Genomic DNA, 27384 nt, shown 5'->3' with positions numbered 1-27384 from the left:
TGGGCCTCACAGCTGAAAATGACCTTCCTGACTTTCAATGGTAAAAGTTCCTGACAACAGTGTGCTACATACACAATTTACATCTCTTTTGAAACAACACACTTTGGGCTTTACATCATCCAAAGATGCTAAAGTTCATTAGAATTTTTTTTTTACTATGTTTTGTGATAAAACATTATTTTTTAAATATATAAATACATGAATTCGGCCCTGAAACAATCCAGAATAGTGACGGGTTAAAAGTCACATGTTTAATGAGTTTTAACTTTGAAGAAAATACAATAAAAACGAGATTCCTATAAACATTATTCTGAGACTGTGTGTAGTCCTTTTCTCCCTCCGTCTGTTTGAGTAAAAGCAGCCTGATAACCAAATGTACTGGGAATAATAACATTCACACAATAAGCATAAGACTGGTATTTGAACATTAGAAAAACAGAAGAAGAAGAAAGTAATGAAAATAAAAGTAGCACAATGCTTCCTTCAGTGCCTCTGTGAATGATGGAGCACATCTGGACCTTCCTTTTATCCTTCCATTCTACAAACAGCACATCCTCTTCTCTCAGCCAGTGATGAGGCCTCGAGGAGCTTTTTTCAGAAGTTTTTTGGTGATGGTTTGAGGGTTTGTGGACAAAATTTTCTCTCATGCTCAGATGTTATTTTTTAGGAGATCTCTAAACAGTGCTGGACTTGTGTAGAAGTCGCCAACAAACAGTTTGTAGCCCATTTCCAACATCTTCTCATCAACAAGTGCTATGACAGATGGTCTACAGACTGGCTGGGGTGTAAAATCCTGATTTCACCTCTCTTCAGGTGTGTTGGGGGATACAACCAGTGAAGACTGGGATTTTCTGTCTCTTACTCTTACTGGTAGAGCTGAAACAGGTGCTGAGTTTGGAGACTGCTTGAACCTCTTTGCTGGTTGATGGCTGGTGTGTGAAACCCACTTCTCCTCAGAAGATTCAACTAAATGGAAAAAAATAGCATTGTATATCAAGTACATACTTTTGTGGTAGAATGAAATCAGGAAGGGGGCAAACACTTTTTCACACCACTGTGTATATTTATTTGCATGTTTGTCACACTTTAATGTTTCAGATCGTCAAACTAATTTAAATATTAGTAAAAGATACACAAGTGAACACGACATGCAGATTTTAAATGAAGGTTTTTATTATTGAGGGGAAACAAAATCCAAATCTACATGGCTCTGTGTGAAAAAGTGTTTGCCCCCCTGTTAAAACTGTGGTTTATCACACCTGAGTTCAATTTCTCTCACCACACACAGGCCTGATTACTGCCACACCTGTTCACAATCAAGAAATCTCTTAAATAGGACCTGCCTGACAAAGTGAAGTCGACCAAAAGAGCCTCAAAAGCTACACATCATGCTGAGATCCAAATGAGAAGGAAAGTAATGGAGATCTATCAGTCTGGAAAAGGTTATAAAGCCATTTCTAAAGCTTTGGGACTCCAGTGAACCACAGTGAGAGAAATTATTCACACATGGCAAAAACATGGAACAGTGGAGAACCTTCCCAGGAGTGACCGACTGACCAAAATTACCCCAAGAGCACAGAGACCACTCATCTAAGAGGTCACAAAAGACCCCACAACAACATCCAAAGAACTGCAGCCTCACTTGCCTCAGTTAAGGTCAGTGTTCATGACTCCACCATGAGAAAGAGACCATTTAAAAACTGCATGTTCACTTGTGTTATTGTTACTAATATTTAAATGAGGTTGATGATCTGAAACATTAACGTGTGACAAACATACAAAAAAATACGAAATCAGGAAATTGCAGTTGCTCAGCTGGAGGTCACTTTGGAACAAAACCAGCATGGAGCTCCAGGATTCTCTAAATCAGTGTGAGAAAGAGAAGAAATGTGCAGAGCATCAGAGAAATATGAGAGGAACCCAATGTTGAACCTCTTCATGTCCAATGATTCAAAATAAAAAAAAAATGTACAAAATAATGAAATATTAAATTATTCAACATTTTTGTGTTTTTGTTACTATAATAAATATAAAAGTAATCAAACCTAATTAGGGGGTGTCCCAATACTTTTGGCGATATAGTGTATCACTTCATTTGTGCTGGAACAGTTTTCTCTTTACAGGATCTGTACCTCAGGTATGAGAAAATATGACTATAACACACTGATAACACACTTACCAGGCAAGAATTCAGAAAGTTTCCAGACCTTTCCCTCATAAACAAAGGTAGACCTTTTCAGAGCTCTAGATTTTTTTTGAGCAGCACATCAGAAGCCTGAAAGACAGAAAAAGTTCAAACCTTCAGATTCATGGCTACTGAAAGTTGAAAGGTCGCTGGTTGTCAGCTCGCAATCTTTAAAAGGACAAATGATCGTGTCATGACCTCCTCAAACGATTTCTAAAATGGTTTCAAAACTGTGGTATTTAAACTCGTACACCTTCACCACTCCACTGCTCTCCCTCTCATCCACACACGTCTACAGACTTTCATTCCCCTTCTCTCCAGGACGCACCTTCACGTCTCCAGACTCTTCTCAACCTGCTCCCTACTCTCACCACGATTCACAATACCGTCGGCAAACATCATAGTCCACGGAGAGACTCCTGTCTGAACTCGTCCGTCCTCACGTGCCTCTGCATGCTTTATCATGCTCTTCATTAGCGTTGAAAACATCCGATTACTCCTCCAATCCTTTATTTCTACAAAGCCTTAAAATCTGGAAACAATTTAGAAAACATTTCGGTTTCCAGGCAGCATCAGGTCTGTCTCCTAAATATAAAAACCCCTCCTTTCTACCCTCTATTTCGGACGGATCCTTTGCACTGTGGTTTAGAAGGGGCATTGTAAACATTAATGATCTTTTTTAGGAGAATACATTTGTCACTTTTTCCTACCTGTCAGAAAAATTCAACCTCCCTAAAACTCATTTTTTCCGATATCACCAAATTCGTGATTTTGTAAGGAACACATTCTCTCATTTCCTGCACCCACCTTCTAAACAAGAGATTGATCGAGTTTTAGAAACAAAACTTTGTAAGGGTACTGTCTCTAATATTTATAAAACTTTTTTCATTCGTTGTTCAATCGGGATCTTCATCGCTTTCTAAAATAAAGAGTAACGGGGAATCAGACCAGCCTTGACCTCTTACTGGACATCAATTTTTAAATCAATCTCTGAATACTTCATTTTAGATATTAAACCATGTCCCCTAATAGCATTATTTGGACTCAAGCCCACAAATCCCTCATTGTCATCCTTACAATCAAACATGCTCGCCTTTTGTTTAATAGTAGCAAAGAGACTTATATTACTGAATTGGAAGAATCCTCACCCACCCAGTTCTTCTCATTAGATACATGACCTGTCTCAGTTTATTCAAATAGAAAAGATCAGATTTACATTACTTGGTATTACGGAAAAGTTTTACACCACCTGGCAACCATTCTTATCATATTTAAGAGAAAGAGGAAAATAAAATCCTGTTCTCTTTGTTTAGCCTTTTTGAGCTCTTCCCCTTGCCCCTGACTTCTTGGTAGATGTAGAAAGGAGAAAGGAAAACATATCTTTGAGAGTGTTAATGTACTTAGGTGCAAAATCTTTTATTTTGTTTTATTTTTCTTTCTTTCTCCTGTTCTTGATGCTCACATTCATGATTGTGATTGTGTGTATAACTTAGAAAGAGAGAGACCAATTTCTTGTTGTTGGACTAAATTAACCACTGTATCATTGTCTTTCTCGCCTGAGTGTCTTTCTGTTTGAAGTGCATCAATAAAAAAGAGTTGGATAATAATAATAATAATAATAATAATAATAATAAGAAGAAGAAGAAGAAGAAGAAGAAGCCAAGTGATTTTGAAATGTTTTGCCGGTGTCTATGATGACTGGTGGGTCCATCTAATACACAAACACCAAGTGTTCAAGGGAAGCAAATAGAAGCGAGACTGCTTCTATGCTAGAAGAACGATAGTGTTTTGAACTTCTCAGCAAACCGGTTCATTCTCCTGCTCTACTGAAACTGTGAATGTATGCAAAAGTGCAAACAGTGACCAAGAAGCTTTTCCCTGCGGTAGTTTCTGTAGTGTAGTGGTCATCACGTTCGCCTCACACGTGAAAGGTCCCTGGTTCGACACCAGGCAGAAACAAGGTTGTGATTTTGAAGCTAGTGTTACATTCTTAGGCCTGTAAACTGTGTTACTCGACAGCATTAGAGAAATGTAGAAAACTTTCTTTTATAGTGTTTCTGTAGTGTAGTGCTTTAAGTGTTATTGCTGCTGTTTGAACTACAAAAATGTTCAAACAAGTTAAATGTGCCTTATTTTAAAATATGCAAATGCAGTTAAAAGAAAATAAAAACTATTTTTCTATTTCAATAAAATCTGAATTCAAGAAATTCCTGGAAAAAATTCACTTATTTTACACACAGAGCTGTGCAGTAAAGCTGAAACTCTACATCTTCAAACTGCATCATGTCAGTAAAAAAAAGGAAAACTTTACAGAAGTGTTTGATTTACAAAATGCTAGCTAGTGATGTACATGCAGCCCCTTTTTACATCATTAGAATGCACAATTACTGTAGGAAAATTATAATCTAAGAAACTCCTGGAACTAATAAGCAAAAAAAATGAACAGGTACTTTAACAAATCTTGTTTAGTAAAACTCCAAATTGTTAAAAACTTTTCACTGACATTCAGAAGTGTAACAATTGTTTCAACAACAAAAACATCTGTAGAGTCTGTAACACACCTTTATCACATTGTCCACAACAAGAGGGGTCGCACTAGATCCACTCATGGTCAGCAATGTCTGAGATGAGAGTGAGGACTCTGGGATTGACTGAACACTTTTTTCTTCTTAAATTCAACCTCGGTGCCTCTCAGGATTTATGGAAAAGAAACACCTTTATGGAAAAAAAAAGAGTGAGAGAAAGATTGAGAAAATGAACAACCTGAGATGGATATCAAATTGATACGTTTGATAAATCCAAAAAAGGTGTTGATAAAAACAGAATATTAGCGTTGAAGAAACTCCAGTGTTGATCGTAGTTCCACTGGGTAGTGTATGTTAAAGCAGTAATAACTGCCAAACATCAGGCAGATGGAGGAGGTGAAGGTTGTGATGTGGTCGTTGACAATCTTCTTGTCGATGCTCAACATGAATGTCTCAGCAGTAAAGCAGGAGGAACCTGGGAATAATAATAAACATAATAATTCAAACGTTTAATAACAGGGGCTTCAATGTCAGTTATATATATAATGCAGATACATGAAACAAATTGGAGGATGAACGCTGCCAATATTGGTACAAAATGGCTTAATAAAGTAATTAATGTGCCAAATAAAAATATTACATAAAAAGGAAAGTAATTATTAAACAATAAAATTGGAAATAAAAGGGAAAATTAAATAAGTGCTAATTTTAAAATAAAACTGAAAATGATAAATATTGATCTGTCAATGTAAAATAAAATAAGTTGGTAAAGTTTCTTTTTTGGATGCTGTATTTGGCACAATAATTTATCAAGCCATGTATTTAGTTCTTTTTTTTATTACCAATTAAGGCAGGAACTTGAGGGATTTATGGACGTGACCTAAATATAGTGAGGAGTTAATAATATTGAGAAGAGGCTCACCAGCTGTATGTAACACTTCCTTCAATAGATGAGTTGGAATGCGATCTAACTGACATTTTGTTGATTTAGCTTTGGTAATAACATCATACAGCTCTTCCTGTCCTGTACATGTAAAACAGTGTAGTTGTGGAGTTGGTGTAGGTAAGATTGTGTCAGGAGATGCTGTCAGAGGTTGAACTGCCACAATTGTTTTTCTAATGTTATCTATTTTTTCAGTGAAGAAATTCATAAAGTCGTCACTACTAAACTGTGATGGAACACATTTTTCAGATCCCTGATTTGTAGTGTAGTGTAGAGTATTTTAAAACATGACTATCTGTACTTCTACTTAAGTAATGGATGTGTGTACTTTTGCCACCTCTGGTGATGAGGAGGTGATGGTAGGTATGGTCTGAAGGAGAGGAAAGTGGAAGGGCAGATGGTGGTAGATTTTGCTAAAAGAATGGAAATGGCAGTGGTAAACACTTAGTTTAAGAAGAAGGAGGATCATAGGGTGACCTATAAGAGTGGAGGAAGGTGCACACAGGTGGACTATGTTCTATGCAGGAGATGCAACCTGACGGAGATTGGAGACTGTAAGGTGTTGTCAAGGGACAGTGTAGCTAAACAGCATCGGATGGTGTTCTGTAGGATGGTTTTGAAGGTGAAAAATAAGAGGAGTGTAAAAAAAGAAGGAAGAATAAGACGTTGGAAACTAAAGAAAGAAGACTGTAGTGTGAGGTTCTGGGGAGAGGTCAGGCAGGGGCTCAGTGGTGTTGGATGATTGGGCAACTACTGCAGAAGTGATAAGGGAGACAAAGGTAGAAAGGTACTTGGTGTAACATCTGGAAAGAGAAACAAAGAAAAGAGAAACAAATGAAAGAAATCTGGTGGTGGAATGAGGAAGTGCAGAAAAGCGTAAGGAGAAAGAGGTTGGAGAAACAGCATTTGGATCGACAGAGAGATGAGAACAGTAGGCAGTGGTACAAGAAGATAAAGCAGCAGGTGAAGAGGGATGTGGCGAAAGCCAAGAAAAAGGCATATTACTGACACATTCAGGGGTGTAGCCATTATTTCAAAATTGAGAGGAACAGAAGAGTCAAATGTAATAATAATAATAAAATGGGTATATTTGACAGGGTTTATTTTCTCTTACTCCTTTTAGACTGGGCCTTGAAAACGTGAACACAGGAATTTACAATGTTAAATGTAAATGTCACAAAAATCCCCCAGGTATTCTACACCAGATCAAATGACCCCTGACCCACACAATAATGCAGTGCTGCACACTAAGTTACCCTTCATCTGATAAAACTTCAACTAGACATGGCTTATAATCAGAGGTGGCAAAAGTATACACATCGTTTACTTAAGTAGAAGTACAGATACTCATGTTTTAAAAGACTCCAGTAAAAGTTGAAGTAGTGACTACACTTTTTTACTCAATTTAAAGTAAAGAGGTTTGGGCTGTGACATGTACTGTAAAAAGTAGCCGTTACTACTACCTGTTTTAGTGTCACACTGGTAATTAAACCTCACATTATATCAATGTATTAATACAAAAAAATGAATGTATCCAGACCACCATATAGAATACAAGCAGAGAAAAGACTAAGATATTGTAAAAAAATAAAAATAAATTATATAAATATATATATATATATATATATATATATATATATATATATATATATATATATATATATATATATATACATACACAGACATACACACACACACTATATTACAGTTTTTCTCAAATGCTAAAACACATTTCACAAACGTTTCCTCCATGTTCCCCAATGTCTAAACACAACACCCTTTTCTAAAGCTACATAAACACAACCACACCTTCTCACTTTAAAACTCAAACTTTCACACCAAAAGAGCAGCTCGAAGCTTTCAAAAATGTAAACACTATACACATCATTACACACTACAGCAAAACAATTGAAAACACAATGCTCAATTTGTGAGAAGGTTCTTTGTTTCATAACTGCCAATGCATATTTTTGAAACTTTACAGTAATGGATGTTATTAGATCTCTGTAGAGAATTAGGCATTTAGATTTGAGAGTTTCATATAAAGAGTATAAATCTATAGTAAATTCTGCATGTACACTACTGTAACACAACTCAATGCAAAAACAGAATCTATTGCACACAACAGTACTCTTAAAAACATGATCAGGGTGTGAAGTTTTTTTATTTACTTACACACACACACACACACACACACACACTGTGCGGCATCATGTCGCTGAGCTGCATCGGGCCACATCACCTCATCCACATCGCAGGCTATATTGTCTCTTGCCAGGCACCGCGGGAAAAACGCCATGGAATGACGAATCCATCCTTGGAAGGCCTTCACTGGGATGTCAACACAGGCCAGCTCCATTGCCCTTAGGAGGTTCTCTCTAGTGTATGGTTGTCTGTCATAAACCTTCCATCTCCATGATGAAAAGAACTCCTCTATAGGGTTCAGGAAAGGGGAGTAGAGTGGCAGACAGACGTTTAAAAAGTGGTTACTGTTGGTGGTGAACCACTCCCTGATTTGGTTTGTTTTGTGGAAGCGTACATTGTCCCAAATTATCACATAAATTTGATGTGCGGGCCCAGGATGGTGTTGTTGGCGGTCCAGGAGGATGTCTTTTAGCTCCTCTAGGAAGGTGAGGAGACGTTGTGTGTTGTAAGACCCAAGGACAGCATGCCGGTGGACAAGCCCTTCCAAACCCATGGCCGCACAAAGAGTAATATTATCCCCCCGTTGGCCAGGAACCTCAGTGATGGCTCTTTGGCCAATGATGTTACGGCCTCTTTGCCTTCGTTTCTGCAGGTTGAAGCCAGCCTCATCCAGAAAGAGGTACTCATGAGGTCTGGCCATCGTTTCCAACTTTAATATCCTCTGTGAAAATGTAAAAGTGCACAGGTGTTCAGAACAACAGTCAATCAGGTAGCACAGTATTGTCCAGAAGTAATGTAGGCCACTGAGCAACACAGTATGTCCACTAACTGTACTGTGAACATGGATGTACACTTACTTGCACATACTCGTAACGTAGGTCTTTGTGTCGTGCAGAGTTGCGCTCAAAGGGAACCCTATAGACCTGTTTCATCCGCATCTTTTGGCACCAGAGAACTCGGTCTATTGTGGCCAAGCTGACATCATCAATGCTCTCAAAGTTGACATTATCGGCAATAACTTTGTCTCTGATCTCCCGGAGTCTGATGAAGTTGTTCTCACGAATCATATCCACAATGAGGTTTCTTGTGCCGCTGTAATATGGCAACCCTCCCACCTCTATGTGGCAATCTTTCAACTATAAAGAAAGAAACATGTGTTGACAGTTTTACAATACTGTAACAACTGATTTGAAACCAATAGACTACTTTCACAGGCTTGTAAAATTGTATTGTGACAAAGAAAGCAATATAGTACAATACCTGTTGTGTTGTCTGAATGCCCTGATAATGGTGGCCCCGTGCTTCAGCCATTGTCATGCCATGGACAATGACATGGTCAATGACAGTTGCTCGCATCTCATCCGTAATGATGCTGCGAGGTTGTCTTGCTCTCCCTCCTGGACCTTCTCCTCTCCCTTGTTGGCCTGCTCCTCTTCCTCCTCTGATTTGAACTCCTCTTCCTCGTTGGCCTGCTCCTCTTCCTCCACTGATTTGAACTCCTCTTCCTTGTTGGCCTGCTCCTCTTCTTCCATGGCCAGCTCTTCCCCTGACTCTGCCTTCATCCATTGTGTTTGTTTGGAATCTTCAGCAAACTGTGCACTCTGAACTTGCTTTTGTAAATGTGGTCACAGCATTAGCAACAAGTGTCTTCAATTTTAAGTCGTTGTGTGTAATGAATGGCGCCAGGTGTGTTCATTGTGTTTAAATATTGCTGACTGTGGCAAGTATTTTGCATCACATGAGCTTTCATTTGAGAATATGAGCAGAGTTCTTTTGCAACTTGTGTTTTAGCAAAGAAAAATGTGTTAAGATTTATGAGAACGGAGGATTGTGTTTTGTGAATTGTGTCTTCATGTGAAATGTGTTTATGATATTGGAAAATGATGGCTAGATTTAGTAAATGTGTTTAGACAACTGGTCATTTGGTTTAGAGGATTGGCTTATGTGTTTTAGCATTTTAGAAAAACTGTAATTAAACTTTCTTTAAAAGTTTGAGTTTAAAAACTCACTGACTCAAATGTCCCCAGGTTTTGTCTAATAATAGTTTTAGCAATGCAAATGAGTTTATTACTGCTGCTGACATAACTACATTATAGAACCACACAGTCAACTAAACCGCATAAATGAGCTGGAGTATCCATTCAGGCAAAATGTTTTCCAGATTGCAACTATACAGCTTTGGGAAACTTGTTCCCAATGTACCCTCAGCTTTCTGATCTCGGTTCAGAGGATGACAAGTTCTTTTTAAAAATATTATAGTGCATTAATAATTTATTAATATAAGGAAGATTAATCCTCATCATTGATCCTCATAGAGTGGCTAAGAGGAGCTACTCCAAAAAGCTGGAAAATCAGTTTTCAGCCAACGACCCTGCTTTAGTGAAGAAAGACCTGAGAGACATGGTGCAGTCATAAAAACCTGGAGTCTAACACGCTGAAAACAGTGGAGATGATTGTGACATTTAAGTCAGTGAGTTTTCTAAGTTTAATTAATATTTTTCCAGTTAGATTTTGAGAGATATGTTTCTATTTATGCACATTGGACATCAACCTTCTCAGCAGCAGGTTCCATAGTGTAGCGGTCATCACATCTGCTTTACACGCAGAAGGTCCTGGGATCGAGCCCCAGTGGAGCTTTGCCCTTTTCTTCTAATTTTGGAATGCTTTTTCTCCATTTCTCTTACAAGTACAATGCAGAAACATTCAAAACTGTTTATTTATTTCCAGGATTCAGTAACAATTTGTGAGTAATATATAAACCTCACTCATGTTTACAACCTGCATGGTTCCACTGGGAGTTGAACCCATAGCCTTATGTGTGTGTGTAAAGCAGATGTGATGACCGCTAAGCTATGGATCCACACAATCACCTGCACAGCATAAATATGCAGAAATAATGATTTAGGTAATATGTTTCCAGATTACAACTTTCCAGCTTTGAGAAACTTTTTCCCAATGTACCCTCAGCTTTCTGTTTTCGGTTGACAGGAACATGCTAACTGAGCTTTGTTTACAAGAAATAAAAAAGAAAAGAAAAAGTGGACAGTAAAAAAAAAACTGTAACTGTAACTGACCTTCACTCGCTTTATACTCAGTTTACAGCCGTTTTTATCTTATTTATGGCCAGTGTTGTGCTAGCTAAAAAATAGTAACTAGTTACAGTTACTCGTTACTTCATTCAAAAAGTAACTGAATTACTTTGTTGATCATTTACACCAAAAAGTTATGCGTTACTGTTAAAAGTAACTTTTTAGTTACTTTTTTAAAGAACGTTCTTTAATGTTCCCATTATTGCCCTTTTATTGTCTATACAAACACAAAACTGACTTAAACACAAAGTAATTTTTAACCACTTTTTTATTTAAGTCAGAGCAGCACAAACTGAATATATCACAATAAATAACAAAACAAGCTGAATCATATATTCAGAATCAAAATCAGCCAGGTACTCTATTTGTTTTTAGTAGGAAGGAGCCACATCCATAATGAAGATGAAACTCACTCACTGGAGTCACCTAATCCTCCTTATCCTCTGTGAACACATTATTTAAGAAGCCCCACATATGCAAGGAGAAGAGACTTGATTAGAGCATCCAGATCCACCTCATGCACATGCAGCCAACACGTGGTGGACACGAGCAAATCCCACTGCTAAATCCTGTTACATATATACCTGATAATAATGCTGATGGACATATTATTAAACAAGCACTGAGAAAAAAATTCTGAAGCCTCTCGTTTTCTTGGAGAATGTGAAATAAATGCTGAGGAAGGTTTGCCTGAACAGATGAGATGAGATGTGAAAGAACGGTAAAGTGGCGTTGCTAACGTGTGTCTATTTCTCTTGTACCTGCGTCACTGCTGTATTTCAGTTTATTACAATTTCTTGGATAATCTTGGTATAATTCTGTGAAGTTAGCATGCTAAGCTAGCCCCGGTTATACACAGTTTACAGCCGTTTTTATCTTATTTATGACTGTAATATCGCTCTTCTCTCAGGAACAACAGAAAAGTTGTGAAGACGCCATGATATTTTATCCGTTCTTTACCTCTGTAATGTGCGCATGCGCTGAGTGTGTCTGTGTGTGTGTGTGTGTGTGTGTGTGTGTGTAAGAGAAAGAGAGAAAGAGAGAGAGAGAGAGAGAGAGAGAGAGAGAGAGAGAGAGAGAGAGAGAGAGAGAGAGAGAGAGACTGGGTGACGTCACAGACGGTGGGCGGGGCATCTCTGTGTGACGTCACAGTGGGTCAATGTCTATAAGTCAGAATGCATCTCTGTTTCTCTAATTTCTAAGGTTTGTGCGTTTGAGTAAAGACACGTAAACATGGAGCTCTTCAGAAGGTTTGGAGAAATTTTTCAAACCAGAAGAAAGAAGAAATCTGAGCAGATTGCTGAATCGAAGGAGAAGCTGGAACACATGGAGAAAGTAGTAACAGACTTGGATGCATTTAATAATCTGATGATAGAGAAGTTAGCAAAAGAGAATGAAGAGAAAGCCATTCTGCTACAGACGGTGCAAAAGCTGGAGGCTACTTTGGCTTCTGAGCGAAAGCAGTGGGAACAGGACATAAATAAGAGAAACTCCACACACCTCCAAAACATCACCGAGCTCCAGTCTTCCCTGAAGCTCTATGAGAAACAGAAGGAAACAGTAGAACGTGAGAAAGAGAGCTGGGCTAGAGAACAAAAGCGACTGCTGGAACGTGTTGCTCAGCTTGAGGCCACTTTGAAAAGAGAGAAAGAAAAGAAAGCCAAACTAGACACTGAGAAGAGGAACAATTTACAGCTCCAGACCATTAGAGAGCTTCAGGATTCTTTGAATCTCTTTGAGAAGGAGAACAATAATTTGATGAGAGACCGAGACGAATTGGAGACACATCTTGCTCTTCGAGAGGCCACTTTGCTTTCTGAGCAAAATAAACACAGAAAAGAAAAAGAGAAGGCCAAACAAGACCTGGAGGAAATTACTTCCTCACACCTCCAAACCACCAGGAAGCTCCAGGATTTCCTCAACCACTGTGAGGAAGAGAAAAAGAGGGCAGAGCACAAGATAAATAATTTGATGAGAGAACGAGAGCGACTGGAGGAACATGTTGCTCAGCTGGAGGAAACTTTGAAATTTGAAAGTGAATTTAAGAAAAAAAAAAAAAAGTCCAAACGAGACATCACTCGCTTTATAACCAGATTCCTCAATAATTCATGAGGAACAGGAAATGGCAGCACTGGAGAGCAACAATCTACAAAGCTCTGTGCAGGTTTAGATTCAGCATGTGAGCACATGCCATACATATAATAAAGGACAAAACATCAATGTTTATTGTAATATTTAATAAAAACTTTATATTTTAATATTGTGTCTGTTTTGTGTCTTTTATTAAAGTGTTGGACTTCATTTAAATCGTAACTAAGAATTCAAATCCACATGATAAAATGTTGGGAAAATGTGACAAAAGTAAATGATAATAAAAATAAATGTTTTGATTGAAATAAATTGAACATGAACAGAAGTTAAACTGATCAAAACTATCGATTGCTGCAAAAAGTTTAGTTTGAATGCAGCCTTATAACATCTACTGTTTAAATATAACTTCTGACCACCTCAGTTAGTTACAAAACATCAAAAATAAATATTTGGAATTCAAAACAACAATTTAATTCAATAGATTTATTTTAATAATTCAATCCATTCAGTCCTTCCCGTGGGCTCACCACCTGCAGGAGGGACCGTTAAGGGACGGTGCTGTGAGGATTGGGCAGCAGTCGGAGGCGGGGGCCTGCTTAGACTGCTGCCCCCGTAACCCGAATTACGGATAAGCGGGAGAAAATGAATAAGTGAATCCATTCAGTTTATTCAATTCATTTAAAAAAGATTTGGTTCGGTAATTTCGACTCCTTAGCTTCAGTTCAAGTCACTGAGTCAGTTCACTGGTATTGATTCAAATGAGTCTGAATTGATTGATCCAAATAAATCTTATCATCTGCTGGTATCTACACACAAACACAATTCAGTTTAAATAACAATGCTTCTTATAAACCTGTTGGAAAAACGTGTACTTTAACAGATTGCCAGTTTTGAAGTAGAATTCCATAACATTACTTAAATTGTGTGAATTGTGTAACTCGAGTAATTCGAATACAAAAAAGCATCGAGGCAAATAACTTGGCTTAGTCCATTTAACTACACACAGAGCACCGCGTTTCCCCACGGACCATTCTTACTGATGGACCACCCGCTAAACTCTGAACAGGTAACACAGAAGATGCTGCAGAATGAAAAATGGAAGAACGGGAAAAAAATGTTTCAAAAGTTTTTTATTAAAAGAGGAATGAAGCAGCTCTCCTAAAGCTCTAAATCCACAACATTTGGGGGATTTCTAACGCTTAGTTCAGGCAACTCTTAAAGGTTAATACTTTTCAACTACGTAAATCGTTTCACCAGCAGGTTTGAGTTCATCTACATCTCAAGCTTTAAATGCTGACTGAAATAGTTCAAGCTTGCATTTGAAAAGCATGTTTCTGCACATGTAAAGTCAGTACCTTGTTGATTTTAGGGATCTTGTTGAGGTCTATTGTAATGTTCATGCTCACAGTGTTCATGGTCTCATGACTTGGAAATACTGTAGAAGAAACAAGAAATAACAACAAAAAGTTGCAGTGCATTGGTTAAGTGCTGTGAAAAGAAAGGGGACTAAGCTGTAAAAAGGATTAGTCTAGAACACATATGCCCTCTATAACCTCGCCTATTCATGCCCATGGATCGTAGCTTTTCTTGAACTTTTCTTTACTCCTTCTGCTCCTAAAATTTGGCATCCATGTGGATATTTACATTGTGATTCCACAGTTAGAATCACAAATAGGCTTAAATGCACTAAAACATAAAGAAGGAGATGTGATGTTTTACTTACCGCAGCCAGAGATTTACACATGATCCCGTACCCCACGGAGAAGTTGGGCTCATCAATGGCTTTCTCAAAAATCAGGTCGACGACACCCTTAAGTCGCTCCTCTGTGTCGATGTGGAGCTCTTTCACCTGCTTCATCAGCTGATTGAACATCTCTGCCGTCAGTTTGTTAAGGAAACCGCGCACCGTCCGGAAAAGCTCACGCAACACACAACATCAGCACGACTGTATATAAATAATATCTGCATCCAGGTATGGGTGGAAGCCCCTCTGGCTTCTGCACACAATCAGCCATGAACTGGATGCTCAAAAAAAAGTCTCTACTATATTGTATCCTCTTATTCTCCATTTCTGGCTCTGAGGAAGGAACGAGCAAAAGCAGACATGAAAAGTAGTGAAAAACATGATGAAGTGTGCGAGTCAGAAGAAGTAGGTCTCACTGTGCATTTCATCCTCAGAGCTGGGCTCGGGTTCGTTCTTCGGCGGCTCGGCTTCCTGCGCTTCGATCTCATCTGCTGGTGTTTCTGCTGAAGCCAGATGCTCCACAATCACAGGAGACACACTGGAATTCTCGACTGTGGTTGAGACTGGCTCAAGGTCAAAGTCAGACTGCTGGAAAGCGAGCTCTGGCTTATCCTAACACACAAACACACCCAATTAATAATAAAACACCAGGATTACTGTGAATTTGTAGTGTAAATGTAGGTTTCACACATTCACCGAAGTGAACGACAGCATTTCTATCTTTATATATAGTTATTTAAAGAAATACTCCAGTGTTGGCACCTCAGTTTATATCTACAGTATTTGTAGTCCATGTTCAAAAACTACAACCAAGAGCTAACATGCCTCCTAGTTTATTGAGACGAGCAGAAAACGTTACTCATGACTCGATTACAATGAAAGTCAAAGGGCAGTTGTGGGAAAAAGGAAGGATTATGTGAGATTTTTATACGCCATTACCAAAAGATAATATTGCATATTGAAATTTAAAGATGTTTAATTCTTTTATTTGTAAAAAACGTATTTAAAAAGTACGGGTCTTATTTCTTAAAGTACGGATTTGTTCTTTCAGGCTACTTTTGTAGTCAACACCGTTTAACATGCACAACAGTTTAACAATTTGCAATACGTCTTAATTAAAACATGTTGGAAAATGCTGGACTACACGTTTCATTTAGTCACATTGTAAAAGATTTTGACCAATTAAAATCCAGTGCAGGGACAGCGACGATCCCTAAACTCACCTCTCTGAGCGATCGGGAGTCGTCAGGACGAGGAGCTGTGTCTGTTTCGGCTCATCGATGGTGAATAGAGCAGAAGCTGGAACCTCTGGGGGCACGTGCACAGGCTCTGTTTTATCTGGCTTTGGTGTGACGGCTTGTGCAGGACCGGGCTCAGCTGAAGAGGTAGACTTTTCAGCGCCATCTAATGCAGCGGATTTTACTGAATAACTCTCAAGCTGTTCATCTGTAGACAACAGAGACAGTAGCAATTAAATCACTGACTAGACGAGTCAAAAATAAAAAAAATTATAATAATTGAGGCTCATATACTCAGAAAATGAACCAGTACTGAAACAAAGAGTAAGCACACGCACCGTCCTCTTGGTAGATGGATGTTGCTGCAGTGGAGGGACCATTGGGAATGGAGTCTGGTTCAAAGCATTCAAATTCAAGCACCAGGGTACACACATGACCCCTGACCTTTCTCACAACTACATCGAACAACCTCCAAGTCTCTACCATGTCCCTGTGTGCCTCATTACATATAGCACAGTTAGGTATGGTAATGTAGGTGAAGTAATGTGGGTGAGATAAACTCAGGCAATGCAGGAGGGAAAGACAGGGCAGAGTGAGGGAGGAAGTGCAGGCCAGACAGGGGTGGGATTTTAAAGTCAGGCTAGGAAAGGTAGGTAGAACGTATTTCCTGATTAGCACACATTAGCATACAGATATCATTTTGGTCCAAACTCAGTAATGATTTCGTTCAAATAGAGTTCATAGAGTAAGTAGTTTCATTGATTTGTACAATTCTGATATACTTCATGAATAACCTTCACTCTGTTTAATCAAATCAGAGCCGTGTCCTTTTAGAGCGGTTGCCAGTTGCGCTCACATTCCTCTATATGGAGATTCATTCCTCTTCGTTTAGTTCACTTAAAGACAGAGTAAGTGATTAAGGGGTTTACAAAATGAGGCCGTTTGGCTGCCGTAAGTAAAATCTAAATGAACAGTGTGTTTAGGTGATGAGGAAGTGATGGGCTTTAGTTTATTCTGTGTGAAAAACAGTGTGTGTTTGAACTGTTCATTACCAGCATTTGTTCTTCTGGAGAACTCGCAGTCATGTTCACAACCACAGGAACGTAGGTCCCCGAATACTGTTGATTAGAACAACGTGAAAATGTCTGTCACTACATGTGACATCATATTTAATGTTCTCTCTTATACTTGCTCAATACAGATCTAGAACATATACAGAATATATATTTGTCAATATTTAGTGTAATTGAAGAAATGAGAATGCAATATTTCTGTATGTTGTTGCAGTTTTAAAGTGAACATTCCTACTGCAGTAAACAAACGTCTGGTCTCAACAACGGCCTTCGATTCAATAGTGGACTTACAATGTTTGCATGTTACTATGACAGCATGACATTTGACTATGAAGTTTCATTGGTGGATTAAAAAGATTGTTGCACCAATCAGGGATGCTACGTCACAGAGATGGTGATGGCGCGACTCTACATGAGCTCCTGTAGTGTTTCTCTGTAGAAACACACACCCGGGTTAGAGGCGAGCGCCCCCTGCTGGACTTTTGTTCGGTAAGCTTTCCAGTCTATTGATTATTGCTGTTTGTTTCTTGTCTTTCTTCTATCTTATTGTGTACAGGCCACAAATGCATCGTTTTCCATGCTAAGAGCATCTTTTATTCGTTGATCCATTCCCTGGTATTACTCGAAGCATTAGTGCCCCCGTATGGCACTCATCAGTATTACTGATCACTGCTAGTGATTGGAAGATGGCATCATTTCAGTGACTTGGTTCTTTAGATCATTTCGTTCCTTTGATTAGAAATAATATAAAATGGTACATTTCCAATAAGCAGATACCCATACACACGTCTACATACACGAACTCTGACATTAGTTCCAATAATGAAAATATGACAAGGCAGCTAAAGGACAAATGATGATAAACAGAATGAGTAACTCACCCTCATCTCTTCTGGTCCGTATCGTTTATTCCTTAATCACGTGACTCCCATAATTATTGTAACAATAACATCAAGATTTGGACAAAAAAATAAAAAATACTCGCACAAGAGGATTCATGACATGAACCTTTTTATAAACCGAACAAAATAAAAATTCTGCCATGCAAATGCGTTAACACGATTAATGCTGTTGATAAGACACAATACTTGAGGGACAAAATGTGCTTCCTCAAATCTCCACCTCCTCTTCACCTGGCATCCGTATCAGATCTCGAATCGGCCCATTTATCATTCCTTTCAGAAAATATACACAAAGTGCACGTCACAAAGTCATGATTGTGAACATCACATCAGCTTAGATAACGTCTCATGTAAAAAGTCCACCGCTAAATCTTTCAATCGGACTGATTTGAATCGGAATGACAGGATCGCGGGTACCTGTGCAGCGACATCGAGAACACGAGCACCAGGAAAACAGCGAGTGTGCACCTTACCTTTGTCTCCGGTAGCGCGGACATGCCGGACGATGGAATCTCCAAGAATCACAGTATGACGTTCCGTCTCGCGGAGAGGGGCGAAGCGGTTCTCGGTCGAGATCTCGAAGGCCGGTGGTGGTGGTGGGGGAGACGTCCTGGACCGGGGCTTGGCTCGTGTCTTCCGCTGCTGCAGCATCCAGGGTCCGTGGGCCTGGGCAGAAAAGCACGCGAAGTTGAGGTGCTGGGAGCGTTAGATTCAACCCGGGAATTTACCTGGGACGAGTGAGCGTCCGCCCGGGATGTTTCCAGCGCCGCTTTCCGCTCTCGCAGCTGGGCATCGAACGAGTCCTCACCTGTGCTTAAATGCAGACACACAAAAAAGAAGAAATAAATAGTAAAGTTTGTTTAAAAACACAGTCAAACACAGGAAGCTACGTCACAGGAAGCCTGCAAGCAGAGAGTCTCCTTTCCACGTCATGACCTGCTCCCATCCTGCTGCCACCTAAAAAGATAAATAACTAACAACAATCTGCACTTACTTTATCTTTACAGTAAATACATTTACAAATAAATACATAAATACAATATGAAAATAAATAATAATAAATTGGCAATTCACACAACAAACAAATTAAATACATTTTTCACTACAAAGTCATTTTCCTAAAAACAGATCTTTCTTGCTTTGTTTGTTGCAAAGTCATCAATTACATCATCGTTGCAAATCTGACCAGCACTTGTATGGTTGATGTTTATGACAGCGAGGCTGCTGAGGTGCTCTTGTGACATGGTGGATCTCAGGTATCATTTGATTAGTTTCAGTTTTAAAAAGCTTCTTTCTGCTTCAGCTACAGTCACTGGAAGTGTAAGACAAAGTCTTGTAAAAAAAAAGCTTGTTCACGTGAAAGAAAAGTGTCAATGATATTTTTTTTGGCTTTTAAGTGTAGAAAAAGTTCTGCAAAAACATAAGTCGAGTAAAATCTCAAACCAGAGGCAAATCTCATCTAATGAAGCCACAAGATCTTTTGCATGAAAGTTGTTTTAAAAAGATTTTCACTTTTTCTATCAGTAACTACACTAATAAAGGAGAGGTAGAGGGAAGATTTGAACAATTCATAACAGCCCCCAAAATACTTATAATTCTTATTATTATTATCATAACTGCAGTAACACACACACACACACACACACACACACACACACACACACACACACACACACACACAGCTGCATTAATACATTTAAATCACTATCTCTCTAATCACACTTAATTCCTCCAGGAGTAATTACAGGTTGGGTGACCTCTAACCTCTCGTGTGGTGCTGATGTTCCTCCTCAGAAGTCCGTCTGCTGTCTGAAGTCTCAGCTCCACCCTCTTCAGGTCATCAGACTTCATCAGGGCTTTGAATTAAACACAACCTTGTTGTGTTTATCTACACTTATGATACCAGGACGAGAAAAAACCCCTCTGAAGATGTTCTTCTTAAAGACTGAAATCCGTATCAGAGCTCTTTTATAGAAATATATATATGACTGTATAATGCTGCTGCCATTAGGACTTTATTTCACATCACATGAATCTGCTGCACTTGTGAGTGGATTTGATTCGGACTTTTCTGATAAGCGTCTCTAATAGATCAGTGTAATTATTATAATATTAACGCTTAGTGGCGTCTCACCGTCCAGACTACAATTATCTCATACATACAACTGAGCATATCATTTAAACTCACACCTAGAGGTCGACTGATACAGGATGACCAATATATGTTGCTGATTTCTTTTGTCCGATATGTTTGTCCAAATAAAATCTCTACAAATATAAACCTATTTTGTAATGACACTGAATTGAAATAAAAAAATAAATAAAAAATCTGTGAATGAACAACTCACATGAACAACTCATATTTCTTGTCCACTTATTACACTATTTATAACTTTTAGAATAAACTTTAAAAACTGGACCAAAATAAAGTTTGTTCACAAACTTTTACTAAACTGAGTTTATTTATATGATCATCACCATTCATTACATCTCATTACCTCTGTCTTTGTCCCGCTTTTCTTCTTCTACGCTTTTTCTTCTTTTTTATTTAATTTGTATTGTTTTCCAGCACAGTAATGTGATGAATGTAAATACTGTTATGTTTGCATCATTATGCTATAAAACACATATTATCCCATTAAGTTCGGAGCATGCGCAGAAAGAACCGGAGACATGACTGCACAGCGTTTTTTACTCGTTTACTCTGCACACTGCAAACACACCCACATGCAGCACGAGAGTGCCCTCTAATGGCTATCAGATATTATAACATTAATGCAATGTTACCAATGTCACTATGACCATTAATAATTTAGGGGCTTCAGGAAAGTCTGCAAAGGAAACAAAACTATACCTACCTTTTCCAGTTTGTCTGCATCGTTGCACGAAACACATTTAAAAAATCCGAAAACACAGCGACAAGTCAGACAAACCAGAAAAGGTAGGTATCGTTTGTGAATGTAAACTTATCAATCATTGGACAAGACACCTGTCATTCACCTGTATATCTTGACTGACAGGTGTCTTGTCCAATGATCGGTAAGTTTACATTCACAAACTATACCTACATTTTCCGGTTTGTCTGACTTGTGTTTTCGTATTTGTTATTTTGTTTTCGGATTTGTTAATCTGTTTTGCACTTCTCACACACACACACACACACACACACACACACACACACACACACACACACACACACACACACACACACACACACATCACCAGTCACACACACACATTCTCCTCATCACCAGTCAATAAAACAGAGCACACTGATTAGTCCCATCAGCCACAGATCTGCTTCTCACCGCTCGTTTCCCCCCGGCTCCACCCTCCATTCACCAACCGCCGCTCGTGCACGCACCCGCTGCTCCATCCAGCAGTAGTGTTCAGGTGTTGTGAGGTGAATCCAGTGTTAACCCTGTCAGAATGACTGCTGAAAGATCATCCACTTTCTTGTGCCAATCCATGTGATTAATTATAAAGTACAGATGTTTAAGTGAATCAGGTTCTGCCCCACATTAACTGTCAGCTATATTGCTTTCAGAGCTCAAAATTAACAAAGCACTAAAGCTGCAAGAAAATACCTCAACTTCAGTTTCTGTCAAATTTCTTTTCTTTAAGGACATCAAACATCACTGACTTTACTAAAGTGAATTTTAAGAAAAATAAATACCATCATTGAATGCTCTCTGTGATGAAGAGACATTAGACATGATTGAAATTCAAAATCTTTATTTATTTAATAGTGTTTATTGTGTCTCGCTGTGGTAAAAGTGTTCAGACTCTCTGTTTCTCTTGTCGTCTTCTTCTTTTTCTATTTCTCCTTTTCTTTTGAATGTTTTTTTGTCTCAGCTGAGCAACAATTTCCTCCCATCGCTCTCGGACTCTCATATAATGTTCTGTTTTATTTTTTGAAGTCTTCTTTTCTTCCTCACAGAGATTCTGGGTATCCTGGAGCCCCCTGTTGGTCTGAAGCTGTAAGTTGTTCCTCTCCTCTATGTCAAGATTAGTTTTCTCTCTTTCGTCCTCTTGTTTTTCCTCAAAATTCAACGTGGGCTCAAACTGATCAACACGTTCCTCCAGTCGCTCTTTGTCTCTGATCAAATGATCTCTCTCCTGCTCTGCACTATTTTTCACTTTTTCACAGTGATTCTGAGTATCCTGGAGCTCCATTGTGGTCTGTTCCAAAGTGACCTCAAGCTGAGCAGCATGTTCCTCTATATTATTTTGTTCTCTCGTCCAGCTCTTTTTCTCACATTCTAAGGTTTTCTCCAATTCCTCAAGGATTTTCAGGCAAGACTGGAGCTCCATGGTGGTCTGTTCCAACGTGACCTCAAGCTGAGCAACATGTTCCTTCAGTTGTTTTTGCTCTCTCATCCAGCTCTCTCTCTCACAGTCTACAGTTTTCTCCAGTTCCTCATTGATTTCCAAGGAAGACTGGAGGTCCATGGTGGTCTGATCCAAAACAAACTCAAGCTGAGCAACACGTTCCTCCAGTTGTTTTTGTTCTCTCGTCCAGCTCTGGCTTCTCTCAGTTATGTCCTGTTCCTGCTGCTTTCGCTCAGAAGCCAAAGTAGCCTCCAGCTTTTGCACCGTCTGTAGCAGAATGGCTTTCTCTTCTTTCTCTTCTGTTAACTTCTCTATCATTAGAAGAGAAAATGCATCCAAGTCTTTCTCTACTTTCTCCATGTGTTCCAGCTTCTCCTTCATTTCAGCAATCTGCTTAGTTTTCTTTGTTCTTCTGCTTTGAAAAAACTTTCTCAACCTTCTGAAGAGCTCCATGTTTATGCCTCTTTACTCACAAGCAAAAACTTCGGAAATGAGAGAAACAGAGACGCGTTCCCAATTATAGACGTTGCCTTACTGTGACGTCACAGGGAGATGCCCCGCCCTCCGTCTGTGACGTAACCCGGTCTCTCTTAACCGGACACTACGCGCATGCGCACATTACAGAGGTAAAGAGCGGATACAATATCGTCTTCACAGCTTTTCTGTTGTTCCTGAGAGAAGAGCGATATTACAGTCATAAATAAGATAAAAACGGCTGTAAACTGTGTATAAAGCGAGTGAATCCGAGTTGAGAACCGGAAGTTGACCGGAGTGACTCTATGAATGTTGCAGAATCATAAATGACCTGTAGGTGGCAGTGTGATGTGTATTAGAGCTCACTGTCACAGCAGGTAATTAGAAGTAGTGGCGCTCTAATGACGTCATTAATAGCGAGGACAAGACACACAGCAGTTTGGGATTCTTTTATTGACTTTATTGATGAATTGATTTGGAGTATGATTGTGTTTCTGATCAAAGTAAGTTCATGTGTATGGAGTAAAAACAACCTGTACATTTCTCACTTCCAGACAGTATTATGAGATGTTCATCTGCTGGAAGTTCATGTTTAATGCTGCATGTTTTATAGGATTTATGAGCTGGAAGAAATGTCCAAACACCTCAATTCAACACTGAGTGATTTTTGTAGTTTGGTAGACTAAAATTAAATACAATAAAAAAGTTATTAACTGAAACTAATCTGAAATAAAACTTCAAAATATAAAGAATCAAAATAAAAACTATCAGTACATTTAAAATTATAACAATATATAACAAGAATAATAATATTATTAGTTAAATGCAGTGCAGTATTACAGCCTAAATATTTTAATTTTAATTAACTTTAAATACACATTTATAAATATTAAGGCTTTTACTGTGTAATAGATTAAAAACTAAACCCACACTTAAATTAAATACCAACATAATTTACTGCAATGAAATTAAAAACATCAAAATACAACAAAAATAAATAAAAATGACTATTAATATGTTTAAAACTAGAATAAATCTGGTTCAGACAGTTAAATACAGTGCAGTATTACAGCCTTATTTCATGTTCATTTTCTAAAAGCAGTTTGTGATTATAATAATTAGAAATCATGGAGGGGTCTGAAATTGTCATCGTAGGTGCATGTCCACTGTGAGAGACATAATCTAAAAAAAAAAATCCAGAAATCACAATATATGATTTTTGAACTATTTATTTGTATGATACAGCTGCAAATAAGTATTTGAACACCTGAGAAAGTCAATGTTAATATTTGGTACAGTAGCCTTTGTTTGCAATTACAGAGGTCAAACGTTTCCTCTAGTTTTTCACCAGGTTTGCACACACTGCAGGAGGGATTTTGGCCCACTCCTCCACACAGATCTTCTCTAGATCAGTCAGGTTTCTGGCCTGTCGCTAAGAAACACGGAGTTTGAGCTCCCTCCAAAGATTCTCTATTGGGTTTAGGTCTGGAGACTGGCTAGGCCACACCAGAACCTTGATATGCTTCTTACAGAGCCACTCCTTGGTTATCCTGGCTGTGTGCTTCGGGTCATTGTCATGTTGGAAGACCCAGCCTCGACCCATCTTCAATGCTCTAACTGAGGGAAGGAGGTTGCTCCCCCAAATCTTGCAATACATGGTCCCGGTCATCCTCTCCTTGATACAGTGCAGTCGTCCTGTCCCATGTGCAAAAAAACACCCCCAAAGCATGATGTTACCACCCCCATGCTTCACAGTAGGGATGGTGTTCTTGGGATGGTACTCATCATTCTTCTTCCTCCAAACATGTTTAGTGGAATTATGACCCAAAAGTTCTATTTTGGTCTCATCTGACCACATGACTTTCTCCCATGACTCCTCTGGATCATCCAAATGGTCATTGGCAAACTTAAGACGTACCCGGACATGTGCTGGTTTAAGCAGGGGAACCTTCCATGCCATGCATGATTTCAAACTATGACGTCTTAGTGTATTACCAACAGTAACCTTGGAAATGGTGGTCCAGAAAATAGAAACATACACAAGAATGTTATTAACTACTTGCACGATCCATGTGGAACAAAGTTCAAAATTCTTGTGCATATAATAATAATAAATATTGTGAATGTAAACAAACATTTAGCAGTAGTTTGAAAAAAAAATTGCTTTTTTACAAAAAATTGCTGTGTTTATTGTGTGTGTGTGTGTGTGTGTGTGTGTGTGTGTGTGTGTGTGTGTGTGTGTGTGTGTATCAGGTCAGTCTCTGAGCATAAGCACTGAATCACTTGGAATTTACTCGGTCAATAATAAAAACTCTTTGCTATAGTTGTGAGGTGAAAAAAATCCAATGTTATTTAAACTTCTCTTTAAATAACAAGTTACAGTTCAGTGGTCAGGGTCATACAGAGGTTTTCCAAGACGGTTCAGAAGCTGCTTCAGAAAACAGACACACGAGTGCTGCAGCATCCCTTTAATCACTTCTTATTTCAAGAAATCTTACCAAGTGTAATTATTTTACTGCACTGGCAAATCATTTAACTTGTTTCTAGTCTGTAGAGTTTCTTCTTAAATCATGCTTTTATTTCTTTATTTTGATGGGTATTTTTTGCAGTGGACGCGTCATAAAGTGTGTTGTGTGTTTTTATCCCTGACCACCGAGCAACATAGAGTGAATAAAAATCTATTAATATTCTTCATTCATACAATTCATACAAGATGATTCATACAAATCAATACAATTCATTTTAGAATTGTATTAATAGTGTAAAGAGTAAAGTTTGAAGTCATCGAGGATGTAACATGACTTTAAAAAAGAGCTGGAATAAATAGAGTGAGAACAGCAGCCGCTGCACAGACTCCAGATCACACACTCTCATACAGTATTTGAAAAGCACTTGTATTCCTCTCAGCCGAGAACAGAAAGCTGAGGGTACATTGGGAACAAGTTTCCCAAAACTGTATAGTTGCAATCTGGAAAACATTTTGCCTGAATCATTATTTCTGCTCATTTATGCTGTGCAGATGATTGTGTGGATCAATAGGGTAGTGGTCGTCACATCTGCTTTACACACAGAAGGTCCTTCCAGTGGAACCATGCAGGTTGCAAGCATGAGTGAGGTTTATATATTACTCACAAATTGTTACTCAATCCTGGAAATAAATAAACAGTTTTGCATGTTTCTGCATTGTGGTTGAAACAGAAATGGAGGAAAAGCATTCCAACATTAGAACCAGAGACTCAAGGGCATGGCTCCACTGGGGCTCGAACCCAGGACCTTCTGCGTGTAAAGCAGACGTGATGACCACTACACTATGGAACCTGCTGCTGAGAAGGTTGATGTACAATATGCAAAATAGAAACATATCTCTCAAAATCTAACTGGAAAAATATTAATTAAACTTGGAAAATTCACTGACTCAAATGTCACAATCATCTCCACTGTTTTGGGTATGAGCTTTATGAGAGTCTCCTCACTGTTCACATAAGGCTACATAACCCCTACAGAGAGACTGCAGGAGTTCATGTCTCATAGACTGTTTCTCTGCCTCGATCCTGTCCAAAATCACAGACAGAAACGTCTCTGCTAAGGACTAAATAAGATGAAAGAAAAGGATCATCCAATATCCAACTAAATCAAACATGTGTTTAAATCATGTATATAAACAAATATTAAGGAGTTAAGACTTGACTGTAGACCAGGTTTAGGAAAACTACTAGACTTTGTTTAAACCAAAACCTGGAGTAAACGTTTTTACACCACAAACCATATCTACTGTTCATTTTAACAACATCAGGGCACTGAATGAACTTTTACAAATGAGAAAACTCAAATCCACAGCTAAACAATAAAGTTGTTTGAATTTTGTGCACACTAAATAAAACAGAAGATAATAACTGACCTTGTTTACACAAAACACAGATGTGACCGATTTTCCCTCATCTGTCAGACCAGGAAGTTTACAACTCCCTTTAAGTAGTGCAGAAACCCAGTTAGTAGATAATAAATCATAACTGGCATCATGCAGAGTTTCCAATGCACAAGCGATGAGGGATTGTGTTTTGTTGTGTTTGTGCTGTGCAGCATCAATCTGAGGTCTTTTAGCAGTCTTGGGTTGTGACATGTCTGATGCAGTTCTCTTTTTGCTCTCGGGTTTGTCTGGGTGAAAGTGAGGGCAGAGATGTTCATGGCTTTATTTCCTGAGATGGGATTGTTGTGCCTCTGATTGGAGCTCTCCTGCTTGGAGGGCAGGATTCCTGGAACATGAATGGCATGCCTGGGAGGAGCTGATCAAAACTCAGTAATAGCAAAGGGAACTCGACCTGATGCTGAAGGCTTCTTCATGGGTCCTGCATATAAAATAAATAAATAAATAATCGAACAAAGCTGCATGTTTTATTTCTGCATATTGAATACAGCCTACAATCTGATCATTTCTGTACATGTTAAAGGTGTGTTGTGTAAAATAATTTACTAAATGAAATGAAAGGTGCTCAGATCACACTAATGACATTATATGTTTATTTAATAAAACTGTATCATGCAGTAATAATGTGCTTGTATCGTCTTACACACTGAAGACATAAACATCAACACTATAGATACCTTTAAGTGCCAGAAGCTGGTTTTCAACACTTTCATTCCTG

At 38.6% G+C, this 27384-nt stretch overlaps 2 protein-coding genes across 2 annotated transcripts in view; both read right to left on the bottom strand.

The window, feature by feature from the left end:
* LOC310724525 (eukaryotic translation initiation factor 4 gamma 3-like) overlaps positions 1-27384 on the bottom strand; it is a 367925-nt gene that overhangs the window by 252932 nt on the left and 87609 nt on the right. The gene's annotated exons all lie outside the window — the stretch shown is intronic.
* LOC310734023 (uncharacterized protein) lies at positions 4861-9109 on the bottom strand (the record flags this gene model as incomplete). The annotated part of the gene is made up of 4 exons (XM_083555595.1): positions 4861-4900; positions 7855-8519; positions 8656-8934; positions 9059-9109. 4 exons carry the CDS (start codon positions 9107-9109, stop codon positions 4861-4863), a joined length of 1035 nt encoding a protein of 344 aa, XP_083411721.1.

This window comes from Silurus aristotelis (genome assembly GCF_946808225.1).
Source record: "Silurus aristotelis genome assembly, chromosome: 1".
Classification (NCBI taxonomy): domain Eukaryota; kingdom Metazoa; phylum Chordata; class Actinopteri; order Siluriformes; family Siluridae; genus Silurus; species Silurus aristotelis.
The sequence above is the reverse complement of the archived record's forward strand: the minus strand, read 5'-3'. Positions and strand labels throughout refer to the sequence as shown.